Source organism: Prionailurus bengalensis, chromosome E2 (assembly GCF_016509475.1).
Source record: "Prionailurus bengalensis isolate Pbe53 chromosome E2, Fcat_Pben_1.1_paternal_pri, whole genome shotgun sequence".
Taxonomy (NCBI): domain Eukaryota; kingdom Metazoa; phylum Chordata; class Mammalia; order Carnivora; family Felidae; genus Prionailurus; species Prionailurus bengalensis.
In genome coordinates this window covers 7,776,501-7,790,158 of record NC_057352.1, presented here as the reverse complement: position 1 = coordinate 7,790,158, position 13,658 = coordinate 7,776,501, and the positions used below count along the sequence as shown (strand labels likewise).

The 13,658-nt window shown below is 55.2% G+C and overlaps 1 protein-coding gene across 1 annotated transcript; it reads right to left on the bottom strand.

Annotated features, from left to right (window-relative positions):
* Positions 1 to 402: 402 nt before the first annotated feature.
* KLK15 (kallikrein related peptidase 15) lies at positions 403 to 13,617 on the bottom strand. Its single transcript, XM_043601006.1, is given in 7 exon segments — positions 403 to 1,269; positions 1,918 to 1,961; positions 1,964 to 2,053; positions 2,099 to 2,398; positions 2,645 to 2,891; positions 11,373 to 11,481; positions 13,559 to 13,617. Coding segments are annotated over 7 exon segments (1,047 nt in total). The 3' UTR covers positions 403 to 1,071.
* Positions 13,618 to 13,658: the final 41 nt, after the last annotated feature.

Genomic DNA, 13,658 nt, shown 5'->3' with positions numbered 1-13,658 from the left:
TAAATAAGTCCCCTAAGCATTCCAAAATCCAATGTCCCCTCCCCCCCCCCCTCCCAGAACAACATTGGGATCTCATCACACCCCACCACTACTCCTTGAGTATCCAAGTCTGGATGCTCAAGTTTAGGTCCTTTAAAGTCCCAGGAATTCCAGATTATCTGCCTCCCAAGGTCAAGAGAGGCCTCTCTACAAACTGTAATTCCCCCTTCCCCCGGTAGAATATTTAGATCTCAGGAGCCAGGTTCATGTGGTTCAACATTCAGTGACCTTGAAGACCACATTTTGGGAGGAATCTCTGTTGAGAATCAGGAACGAGATTTCTGCAACCTCAACGGTGAACTCATGGGCTTCTGGCATATTCTCTGAGCTCTTCAGCAAAATCAAAGTAGGCCACAGGGTAGCCCAGCCTCCGCTGCATGTCGGGAGACTGCCTAAGGAAAAGGAGAGCATTTGCCTTTTTGCCTGGCTGCCAGGAGGCCCACAACTGAATCTCGAAGAAAATGAAGTCATTCTTGATCATCTAGCGTGTGCTGGGGGTCTTTTCTGCTGGGGTCCAGAGATATATTTGCCCTGTGCCAGGCACTATTGGAATGAGTTCATATAACCTTCCTCATTTAATCCTTACAACGCTGTGAGGTAAGCAACATGAAGATCTCTGTTTCACACCTGGGGAAACCGAAGCTGAGTGGCATCGAGTCTTTACCTCAAGACTGCACAGCTAATCCTGTGTGTATGTGAATGAAGAGCCCTGCTTCAAGCTATTTCTTTTCACCTAGGCATCGGGGCAGCGAGCGAAATGGAGCAACGTACAGTGGCCTTGGGTTCCCCACCCGGTCTCTGGCTCCCACTTCCCTTCATCCCCAGAAGAAAGTCACAGCAACTCCTACAGAGAAACTTGCATCAGCACTGTTATCTCAGTGTTTAAACAGGTGACCTTGAGCACCAGCTCTGGCTTGACATGGGACAAATCCTTGGCCAACATGTGCCTCTTGGACAGATGGGGTGTTAAGGGATGGCTCAGTTCTGTCCCAGGTCAGGGTGGGGTGGCTGGCCAGCTACAGGAGTTTCTGCTCAGCCAGAGACACAGGTGGTAGACCAAAACAGTAAGTTCCTCTTCATGGTGTCCCTGATCCACCCCAAGTAGCTGCAGACTTTGGTATAAACACCAGGCTTGTTCGTAGTGTCACAGGGGACATCACCCCAGGACACGATTCCTTGCAGGACTCCCCCACAGACCAGCCACCCTGTGTGGGGTCCCCCGGAGTCACCCTGTGTGGGGAAGAGAAAGTTTGAGTGGGAAACTTCTGGATCCAGTGCGCCCATCCTTAGCCTAATCACCGGGCACGATCTGAGTCAAAACCCAATCCGACCCCACCCCATGCAATCCCTCTCCAACTCAACTCAATACAACCCAGTTTAACCCAATCGAATCCAACTCAACCCTAACCTAACACAAGTCAATACAACTCAGCCAATCCATGTTCAATCCCTGCCGTGTAGCACCGACCCAACCCAACCCCCACGTCGTCTGTCCCCATTCAAACCCAAACCAGGCCTATCTATGTCCATCCTTACTGCCAACACAGCCAACCCCAGCTGTTACGGCTTTCACATCCCAGACAAAACTTAGCCCATCCGCATTTCAACCCAACGTATTTTCCTTCTAAAATCAAACCAAGCCCATTCCTATTCTCAAATCAAAGCCAGGCCATTCCAAACCAACCACCACATCATCCGCCCCAAATACAACGCACCCCTACCCGCATCTCCAACCCCATCTCCAACTCCACCCCCGTTCTAACTGCTCTTCCTTCTCCACCACCACATCTATCCCTAGCATCTTCTCTGGCCCAAAGCAAGCACAACCCGACCCCATCCCAACACCCAAGCCTGTTCCCCTAAACCCATGGCTCTGACCTCACAGGAGTCCGTGCCTCCGCCTTCTACTCCTGCATACACGTAGTGCTCATAAGGCGCCCTGGGTAGTCCTTGCTACAAGATGTGGCCGCGATAACACTGATGTTGGCCCAATGCAGCATATCTGGGAGACTCACTGGGGAGGACAGTGGGCTTGGAGTGAATCCATACTTTCACGCACCTTGTGACCTTGCGCTCCCTTTGGTCCCAGGCTTGTCATCGGCCACCAGGCCCCAGCCGGACACCACGCAGGCCTCGCCTGGTTGGGGACAACGCGTGGGCAGCGCCACGGGACGCACTTGCGGGAAGAGGCACGTGGGCCGGGTTAGACGTGGCAACATGACGTCGTGGTGATGGCTGCGCGCTTCGTGGCACGGGTGCGGGACGAGGCGAGCCACAGTCCACAGCACTTCTGGGCCATCGCGCTTGCGCAGACTGTGCTCGCCTAGGTGCACGCTCATGAAGCTGTGCGCGTGCGCGGGTGATTATCCGCAAGGGCAGTGAGGAGCGGACAGAAAGACCAAAGAGCCGGCTAGCTGGGGTCCTTCACCCCGCGGGGAATCTGGAGATGCCATTACCCTCTGTGTCCGAGGCGCTGAAGCCCCGTTCTAGCCCTTGCCCCTCCGGGGCCACGGAGGTGCGCACACTTGGAACTCAGCCCCCAGGCTCCAGCTCTCTCCTCCTCAGAATCCAAGATTCTCAGATCCCTAGGCCCTTGGCATCCTGCCCCTGAGGACCCTGAGCCCTGCCTTCATACCCGGTGTGGCGGTGGGCAGCAGACAGCATCCGGCTTGCGGAGTGAGGGAAACACCACAGTTAAAGCGTCCACGCTCCAAGAGGGCCGCTTGCCTCGGCTGGGAGTGGGGCTCACACGCCTCACCTTTCAGCGTCTTGGCGGAGTGGTGCTGGGCCGCTGGGAGAGGAAGCAGAGGAGGATCCCTCACAACACAGTCTTTTCCCTTGTCGCACCTTGCCTACGCCCTGCCCATAGTATGTATTTCTCACCTGTGCTTTCCCCCAATGTCTTAGGACGTCCCCGTCCTTGAATTTCAAGTACTGTCTTCTCTCAGGCTTTGACAACTGCTGCTTGTTTTCTCCAGGACTGGCCCCTTGCCCTTCGCCCTCACCCGTTTACTACAGGATTCTGGGAGAGCGGGTATGTGGGGAAGGACCAGAAGGCAAGAAGTCCTCTGAGATTAGAAGTGGAGACAGGGACACTGGATAAGGATCCAGAAAGATGGTCACTTGGGACCAGCCATTCGAGGTCGCCACGCTGCCACAGGCATCAGATGGATGGGATGTGGCCACTCAGTGTATGACACCCAGTCTTGGCTCCAGAGTCCGGACATCTCAGCCAAATGCAGATGTGGCCACACAAGGTCATGGGCAAACATACAGCTGCAGCTGCAGCTTCAAGGATCACAGCACAGAGATTCATAGGTATATATGAGTCTGGACAGTTCCAGTGTGGGTGTGCATGTGGACACACACACACACACACACGCATGCACGCACATGCACAGACACTGATTTGGACATACAAGCTCACATCTAAATTTACAGTCTCCTGTGTGGGTCTGAACGTACTAGGTCACAGACTTGCACACTAGCACCCAGGGGCTGGACAAGGTGGGGTCCTTAATAAGGGTACATGGGGAGAGACATGGATATGCACTCAGTCCCCCAAAGACTTGTGCACAGACGTGAGTCTGAGTATAGTGGTTATATCGGAATGTTAGAGTAAAACCCCTATGTCCATGTTATCTGTGAGCCTTTGAGCAAATTGTTTGACCTCTCTGAGCCTACATTTCCTCATCTGTAAGATGGGATTGTTGTAAGGAATGAATAATAGAGACAGAGAGAGAGATGTCTGGCTTATTATAGCTGCTTAATAAATACTACTTATTTTAAACAAAGGACACGTAGACTTATTTATGCAGATATGCATGTGGATGTTCAGGTTCTGGACAGAAATTTAGCCAAAGTAAGTCAGCCATATGACCAGGCTCAAATGAAGATAATCAAGGTCAAAACTATGATTCATCCTCAAGTCACTTTGTGGGGATTCAGAGTAATAGACACTGACCCAGAGGGCCAACACTTAGATGTGGCCCCACTAGATCACACCCCAGGGAAACAAAGGACACAGGGCTAGGCATCCAAGGTCAAAGACATAGCCAGAGGCACAAGACAGGACTTGTTTTTCCATCTCTAGACCTGTTGCCTCGTCAGTCACTTGGTGTTCAAGGTCACTCATTGCGTTTCACATATGGGACCTGGTTCACACATGTGGGCAGGATGTGGACACACAGGGCCTTGCAAACCTACCACACACACACACACACACACACACACGCAGGGCACTGCAGCATTGTACCATGCACAAGGACATAAACAGCGATGTTTCAAAGTCACAAAACCGTGACCTGCTACTGGGCAATGGGGATATGAGCCCTCAAGATCACAGCCAAACACACAGACACCCACACTGGGGCAGGAATTTGCACAGCTAGACAAAATACCCACATTCTGCCTGCCAGGGTCAAGAACTGGGCCAAGGGCCCTGGCAAGGTTGGGGGAATGCGGATGTGGTAGACAGGGGGCTTAACAAGGGAAGGGTGGGGTTGTCCTGCAAAGAAGGACAGAGGGTGCGGGCTGAACAGCTGGGCATCGAGGCTGCATCTGGCCAGTCCAAGCCGGAGGAGGGTGGAGGCCCTGGCTGGGTGCAGCGGCAGGCGGGAGGCAGGGAGGAGAGAGCACAGAGAAAGCCTGAGGGGAGGCTGGCAGCAGGGGGGAGCTTCAAGGGGCCCCCAGAGGCGAGGGTCACGTGGGGACATAATGAAAGTCCACCCTCAACTTCTCCAGGTAGAGGCGTCAGGTTACAGTTAAGTTCTCCATGGGTGGTAGCTGAACATGGTTTGGAGTTTTCCTGCTACCCAGGGTCACCTTGACATTGTGGCCACCCCTCTCCAGCCTCAGCCCTCTTCCCTGTCAAGTGAGGCCGGTAGAGCCCACCCTACAGAGATGTTTTGAGAATTAGATGAGCTGTAGCATGTACCCAGGACTCAGCAGTGCTAACAACACCCTCAAGGGTTACTGCCCTGGGCTAAGTCCCTTCTCGTGCCCTACACACAGGACCACATTCAATCCTGCCCTGGGGGCATCAGTTCCTATGTCCACGGTACAGTTGGGGATCTCGAGTCGCACAGATGTTCAGTAACTGCAAAATGGTGAGCTGGAATTCAAACCTGGAGTCTGTGCTCTTGACCTTGCTAACACTTGTTGAATGCTTATTATGAGCTTTATCTACATTGTGCTATTGAAACCTCACCGTGGTGGTCATGGGTAGGTGCTGTCTTCTAGAGAAGGCACTCTAGGTGGAGAGAGGTGAAGTCATTTCCTCAAGGTCACACAGCAAGGAAGGGGCAGCCCCAGACCTTGAACTCAGGTCTGTGTCATCCCCAGAGCTGATTTGCTGTTGGGAGCAGTGAGAGACCCAGTTGGCTTGGGGACTCCAGAGCAGCCCCAGGCTTCTGAAAGTTCTTGGGGTAGGGTGAGCACTCAGGAGCATCGGGTGGCTGGGTGGGGTGGGGTGGAGCAGGGCTGGGGGTGCTGGCAGATCGTAGGCCCTGGCTTTGCTCCTGATGGAGCAGAGAGGTACCGCACCCCCACAGACCCAGACCTGACCTGGGCCCACCTCACCTGCAGGCGTCAGCAGGAAGGAGAAGGTGAGAAGCTACATTATGGAGAAGGGATGAGGGTTCTGCTGAAGTCTGGGGAGGGGAGAGAGTGAATGGAGTTGAACCTGGACACTTCCACCCTCCCCTGAATCCCTCCAGACACAAACACATCCATCCCACCTGCTGCTTGAGAAACTTCTTTCACCATCTTGGTCTCCCCTTCCCCACCCCAGACTGCTCTCCCCCCACCCCGCCCAGGTTCTCCATCTCTGAGGGTTCCTGTTGTTTCTCCAGGCACCAGAACAGGCCCTCAGGTGTCCCACAGCCTGTCAGCCCCCAGCACCATCCCACTTGGCCCTGGATCTCTCTCCAACCCTGAGGCTCTGGTTCAGGATACATTCTCCCCCCACACCCTAATCCCAGCCTCCTGTCTGGCCTCCTGGGGGTGTGTCTTCCCCCCATTTGTCCCTCCAGTCAAGTTCCCACTCCCCTAGCTCGTTCCCCTACATGCCCCCTCAGGGTCTTTCCATGCCCTGAGTTGACCCTGTCTGACTCCTGCCTATAGCCCTCATAGATCCCCAGCACCTTCAGGATAAAGTCCTCGCTCGCCAGCCTCACTTTTGAGGATATGGGGGTTTCTCCCTTTCCAGCCCCTCTGACCAGGTGTCTCATGACCTTGCCTTTCTAGGCATAGCTCATTCTCCCATTTTCCCTCCTGCGATTTCATGCCTCCCTGCCTTTGCTCAGGCTGTTCCTCCTGGCAGGTATGCCATTCCCTTCAAGGTCCACTTCCTCCTTGAGGCCTTTTCTGACCTTCTCTGGTCCATGGTGTCTACCTTACCCCCCAGACTGGGAACTTACTGAGGGCAGGCCTGGCCTGACTGGACTCTGGATCCCCAGCACTGCCCAGTGAAGGGTCTAGTCCATGGGAGGCCCCAGCAAGCTTAGGGAGTGGAGGAAAGCCTTCGTCTCATCTTCCAAATTCATATTCCGCCCCCAAGGCTCAGCCCCCACCTCTTCTGGGAGGCCTTGGGACCTAACAGGTATCCTTTCTGGGCCGCTCAGCCCTGGTTCTGCCTCCATCACATCACAGATCCCCAGACATGCTCAGGCAAGGTCTTCTCTGTGTCCCCAGCACTGCCCAGCCTGGAGCCTGTCACACGGGACACCTTGGGGAGGTTGAGCTGAGTTGACCTGAACCCCTGATGACTCCTGACTTTGTTCTTGGCTCTGATACAAGTGTTTTGGGGGACATCCTCCTGATTCACTCCACCCCCACCCCTTCCCCATCCCCCCACCCCCCCACCCCACTCCCCGCAGCTCCTTCTTTCATCTCCGGGACATTTTCTTGGTTCAGGTTCAACTTGGAGCCTCAGTAAAGGACACATGAAATTACACAGGTGCCCTTGAAACTCAGCTCCCTCAGGGCAGTCCATGTCTGTTCCCGGGGATAGGGCACCCAGTGTCTCTTCTAGATCAAGGCAGACCTGTGTCTCCTCTAGTGTCTCTCACCTCCCCCCAACCCTGACTTTTGTCTCAAAAGAGCTCACCCCCTCCAGATCCCCCAGCTTCATCTGGGGCAGCTTGGATGCCAGAAGAAGGGAAGCAGGTATCTGAATACTTGAATTTATAAGTCCCCAGCCCCACCCGGGTCTAGGGGGTAGGGTGGGGTGGGAGGTGGTTGAGATTCAGGTTTACAGGCGGGGATGCCTAGGTGGCTAGTGGGGTGGGGGACAAGGCCTAATGAGCATTTATTAGGTTGAAGTTTTTGTCTGAGTCTGTAAGGAAGAATTCCCTGCCAGGGACAGTTCCTCAAGGGAGAGGAAGTGGGAGGGCAAGAGCCCCAAATCAGAGATCAACACATAGGACCAGGAGTCTGGAACCTGGAATTTGGGGTCTAGAGAGTGGAAACTGGATTCTAGAGTCATGCTTCTTGTGCCTGGAGTTGGGTTCTGGATCTTGGATTCTGGATGTTGATCTGGATCCCTGGTTTTGGATTCTGAACCTTGGAGCTCTGATTCTGGACAGTGGATTCTGGATCTGGATCCCCACTTCCTGATCTTGAATTCTGGATTCAGATCTCTGATTCTGGATCTTGGTGCCTGGGCCTCCTAACTCTGGATTCTGGATATTGGATTCTGGATCTTGGGTTTTGCAGTTTTTGCTGTGGCTCTCCAACTCTGGACTCTGAATTTGGAGGTCTAGAGTCAGGCATTTATGACTTGAAGTATACAGTGTGGATTTTAGAGTCTGCATTCTGGAGTTTGGGTCTGGAATCTGGATCCTAGAGTCTGGTCTTTGAGTGACAGGTCTTAGTCACTCTGGATCCTAGAAGCCTTTGAATCTGGAGTCCAGACTAGGAATCTGGAATTTGGTGTTTGGAATCTAAGACTTGAGGTCTTGAGCCATCTTCCTTTGTGGGACCTGAGTGGGTGGTGGCGAGGGGAAGGAGGTGAACCCCTGGGGATTTTAATCATCATGAGAACTTCCCTGGTGCCAGGCTAAGCGCTTTCCATCGTGATCGCATGTGTTCCTCCCACTAAGTCACGCAGGCATGTGACACAGATGGAGACCCCGAGGGAACTGACACCTAGCTCAGCCCAAGCTCGCGGGCTCACTGGGAGGGCGCCTGGCTCCGCCTCCGACGCGGTGACGTACGCGCCCCTCCTCCCGCCCACTCTGACCGCGGCAGACCTGGGCTATCGATCCTAGTCCTCCTGGGCATCTTTCCAGTTGTCCTTCACCTCCAAAGGCAGGCCGAGTCCCGCCCTCTGCCTTGCTCCTCCTCCTCCTCCTCCTCCTCCTCCTCCTCCTCCAGCGAACACTCCCCGGAGCCTTTCTTTCCTCGACTCCTGTGGATCAACCGCCAACCATCCAGGTCTCTTTCATCTGACCCTGAACTCCAGCCTCTGGAGGCACAGGCTCCTGGGCATCCTCCCGCCCCCAGTGTCCCCAGGCCCTTCTCACTCGCGTCCTAACTCCTTTGTCTCTCCCCACACTCCTCCTCCCTTGTTTCCCATCTCAGGGACAGCTCCACCCACCACCCAGTTCCCCCAGGCACTGTCCCAGCCCCTCCTTTTCCCTTAGGCCCTGCAGCTCCACGGTCCCCAGCCCCACCCCTTCTCTCTATTCCCTTGGCCTGGGTGCAGCTTCTAGATCCTTGCCTCCAGCCTCCCTCCCATCCATCTCCAGGTGGCCTCAGAAGGTCTCACTACACTGAAGGTCTCTTTAACACTCAGAGTTGACCCCTTTCTCCTCCGGCTCACAAGCCCTTCTGTGGTGACTCCGCATCCCGCTGGACAAGGTTCCTGCCCTCAGTGGGACGTTCGAGGCTGGGACCCCCTTGTCTGAAGAAGACTCACCTTGAATCCCTCCCCTCGGGAGACAGTCCCTGTGTGCTGACCACCCTGGAATAAGCCTGGATTTCTGGTGCTGGAAGCTCCCCCTTCCCCTTCATTATGGGACCACTCGAAGGTGGTGTTTCAGGGTGCTGGCCCTAAAGTCAGACAGCCTGGGCTCAGGCCCCTGCTCCCCCATTTGCTAATTTGGGAGATCCTGTTATGTATTTTCGCTTCTTTGTGTTTCTGAGTCTCATCCTTAAAATCAGGTCATCAGAGGACCCCATCATAGAGTTTTCCAAGGAGTATCTAAGAGCTAGTGCATGTAAGGAGCTAAGAGCACATAGCAAACCATGACTGTTCATTTCGCCCCATTTCACACAGGAACAGATAGGGGGAAGGGGAGGGCCCCACTGGTTCAAGATCACCCAGGCTGTAGAAGTTGGGAGGGGGGCAAGAGAATGGTCCAAGGGACCCTGTTACCTCTTGGGTGCAAAGCATCACTTCTCTGGTTATCAAGGTCTTAGTGTGGGGTAGGAGTAGAAAAGGAATGGGGATGGTCTCTGGGTTGGATGAATACGCATGCAGCAGGTGTGAAATCACAAAATTAAGTTGGCGTTTGAAAGACTGGTTAACACAGGGTGTGATTCATATGTGGACTCCAGAACCAGGGGGCCTGGGTTGGAATCTTGCCTCGAACACATAACACATCCTTGGGAAAGTCACTTGGCCTCTCTGTGCCTCAGTTTCCTAATCTGTAAGACGAGAATAATTGCTTCTGCCTCACAGGAGTGTTTTGAGGCATGAATGCCTGAAACCCGTGCCTGGAGACTTTTGAAAACGTTGCCTCTTTTCTTCTTGTCCTGGGAGGCTCCCGCCGCTAGGTGGCGCCAATGTGCACTTGTCCGCCGGAGGGTTTGCTCCTGGGTCTGAGGGAGGAGGATTTGGGTGAAGGACCCAGAATCTTGGAACTCTGACTGAAGAACGAGGTGAATCTTGGCGGCTGCAGGGGCAGGTATGGAGGTGGGTGGGGGGTGGAGACCTGTCCCGGGATTTGTCCCTAATTGGTCTACAGGAGTTTTGGGATCCAATCAGTGATGGGACAGGTTTGTGTAGGCATTTGGTTTCCCACAGGGGTGGACATGCCGTGTCCTTCATGGACAGAGGGGGAGGGACCAACATCCAGTCCAGCAGAACATCAAAGGTGGTGGGGATGGTGGGGGAGAGAGAGAATATGGCAGGGAGAAGAAGGGGAGAGAGAGAGAGAACAGGACAAAAGACAAAGGAAGGCGGGACAGACCTTTTCCCCAAACCCACCTCCTTCTCATCTGCCCCCAGCAACACCTGCGTCAGAGCTTTGCCCCCCCCCCACCCCGCCCTGCTGCCTTGTCTTTTCACTTTTTAAAAATGTTTGTTTGTTTATTTCCTCCATATTTATTCCTTTCCTGAGAGGGAGAGAAGGACAGAGTGCGAGCAGGGGAGGGGTAGACAGAGAAGGAGACACAGAATTGGAAGAAGGCTCCAGGCTCTGAGCTGTCAGCATAGAGCCTGACATGGGGCTCGAACTCATGAACTGCAAGATTGTGACCTGACCCACAGTCGGATGCTTAACTGACTGAGGCACTTAGGTGCCCCTTTTTCTTTCTTTCTTTCTTTCTTTCTTTCTTTCTTTCTTTCTTTCTTTCTTTTCTTTAATGTTTATTCACTTTTGAGAGAGAGAGACAGAGCGCAAACGGGATGGGGCAGAGAGAGAGGGAGACACAGAATCTGAAGCAGGCTCCAGGCTTGGAGCTGTCAGCACAGAGCCCGATGCAGGACTCGAACTCACGAACCAAACTGTGAGATCATGACCTGAGCCCAAGTCAGATGCTCGGCTCAATCGATTGAGTCACCCGGGCACCCCTTGCTGCCTTTTCTTGCCACATCCCTGGTGCTGTTCCACCCTCTTTGTGCTTGTCCTTGCTCCTCCCTAATTTTTGCCCTTTTGGGTGTCCCCCAGCCTGCCTGTCTCTCCATCTATCCCTCTTCCTCTCTCTTCCCCTCTGGTTCCCTCTATTTCTTTGTTTTCTTTACTCTTTTTTCTTGCCTTTCTGAGTGCTTCCCTTCCTCCCCCGTCTTCATCTCAATTTGGGCATCTCCTTCCTCCTTTTCTGTCACCTTCCCTCCTTTCTGCATGGCCCGCTCGCTCCCATCTTGTTCTCTTTGCGCCTCGGGCCCCACTGGAACAGAATGTGCGTGCGGGGAGGGTACGGCAACCAGCAGGTGGCTTTGCTGACCTCCTCAGTCACCTCCTGCACATTGCCACGCCACAGCACTGGAGGACTGGCTTGGGACACACGACGAGAGCAGAGACAGTCAAGGATGGAGACACAGTGACACTTAAAGATAGGGCTCATTTTCCCTCCTCCAGACCCAGCTGGAGATGAGGTAGGGTTACCTGGGCTGGCACACTTGGGGCGCTGCCGGTGGAGCTGGTGGCGTCGGAGTTGCTGGTTGGTGCTTTCAGCTTGAGTAGCGTGAGGCTGTTACTGCTGGAACGGCTTTCTCTGGTGTGGCGCAAAGAAGGACCAGTGGGCAGGTCAGCTTCTGGGCAACTGCTTCATCACGTCCGTCCCCATGGCTAATCTGGCTCCGCCCTCAATCCCAGACTCATCTTCAATTGCCTCTCCATCCTGGACCCCCAGGATGAGGACCCGGGCTCAAAGACAACCTTCCTGATCTCACGCACTGCCTGGGAGGCTGATTTGGGATTCGGATCCAGAGCTGAAGGAATCTCCCATCACAACAGACTCCACTCTCTGCCGTACCCTTTAGGTCCTCTTGTCCAGTTGCTAATCATCCCTCCATGCTAAGTCTCCATAGCCAGGCGACCAGCCCTCTCCCGAATAGAGATTTTAACTTAATTCCACGGCTCTCTCCTAGACCTGCCCAGATAACATCCGGCCTAGGCCCCGCCCCGCCCCCCGGAGGTGAGGCCACGCCCCCATCCAGTTCCCTCCCCCGACCCCCCAAGGAGCAGAGAGACCACGCCCCAAATCCTGGCCGTGTCCAACTCTTGGAGGGCAGCTCCTAGAGTCAGCTCGAGTTCCTAGAGCAAGGGGCTCACTGCTTGTAGCACTGCCCTGAAGTGAGCACGCAAGGGCAAGGTCAGTTCTGAGTTTAGAATGACCTACTGGGGCAGGACGGGGATGGGATAGAGGGGGAGAATGAGGGACAGAGGCGGGTGAAGAAGGCTGGAGGTGCTAAAAGGCCTGATCTGGGCTGGGGCATAGGAACAGAGAAGGGGACAGTCAGTGAGAGCCGGGAGGCAGGAGGGGCCAGGCTTGGGGAGGGATGGGTTGGGGGAGGGGAAGTTAGGGGTGTGCCCCAGAGACTGGGGGACTCAGACCCAGGGGGTGGAAGAGGAAGAGCAGGGCTCTTGGTGGAAAATGCTGGGCTCAAGTGGGGCTTGAGGAGGTGAGAGGCTGGGCTCCCACCTGCGTGTTGTGAGGGGGGGACGTCGTGAGTGTAGATGTCTCCTTGGAGCTTCTCAGCTGAGAGACTGGGGCCAGAGCTCAGATCATCCTGAGTCCCGTCTGCCCCTCCCCTCGCTCGCACTCGCTCAGCACATCCTGAGGGCTCCCTTTAGAGGTATCAGGAGTGGACCCCTTCTCCCTCCCTGCCTGCACCCCGGCTAGCCCAGTCCTCACTCCGCCTCTCCTCAGCCCTGTGGTCTCACTCCCACACAGATGCCCGAGGGACCCGTGAGGTGAAGCCCTGTCCTGCTTCTGCTCAACATCGTCCATGGCCCCTGGGTCCCTCAGAGGAACGGCCGCGTCCTCCCCGTGGTGCCAGGTGAGGCTCCTTTCTTCCCTCTGGCGTCACCTTCCCCCCTCCCCTTGCTCCCTGGGCTCCATCCACACTGGCCCCGCGGACACCCTCACACACGCCAGGCCCGCCTCCCCGGCCTCCTCTTCCCCCACGTTCCGCACGGCTCACCCTCACCTGCTGCAGGTGTTTCCTCCCTGTCTCCCCTTCTGCACGCCTTCTCCTCCCCCATCACACCTGCTGTCTCCCCCAGCTCCACTGGGTCACCTCCTGACATGCACTATGCCTTCTGGGTCAGGTTCACTGTTTCTGCCTGTGCCCCCTGCCACAGTGGGGCTCCAGGAGGGGCGCTGTTCTCTGGTCACTGTGGGCTTCTCAGGGGCTAGGTTGGTGTTGGGCACGTGATGGATGCTGAGCTGATACGTGCTGCACGGAGAAGGGGGTGGACTGTGGTGTGGACGGAGGTGCGGGTAGTGCCGGATGGGGCGTGGGTGGGATAGGGTAGGGCAGGCGCGGAGGCCCTGGGGGGCGGGGCTACAGCTGGGCCTGGTGAACCCTCCACCCCAGCTCTGAATCTGGTCCCCTCCCCCAGCCCAGGTGGCCAGCAGGCAGGTGTCTTTGCAGTGTTGTGTGCTCTCTGTTGTGTCTCTGGTTGCTTTATGTCACTACTCAGAGTGGTGGTTTGGACCTTCCACTAGGTGTGTTTTGATTTGTTCATTGAAGAAATCCTCTGTCCCGCCAAGCTGTCTCCGTTGACCCCTGGAGACGTTTCTGTCACTCTGTAGCCCGGATTCCTGGAATTCCAAGTGCTCTGACCTCAATACTGCCGAGTTTGAGGGAGGAGGGAAATTCGCGCCCCCCGACTTCTCCGCCATCTTGACTCCTTTTATTTTAACCATTTTTCCAGGCAGGTGTC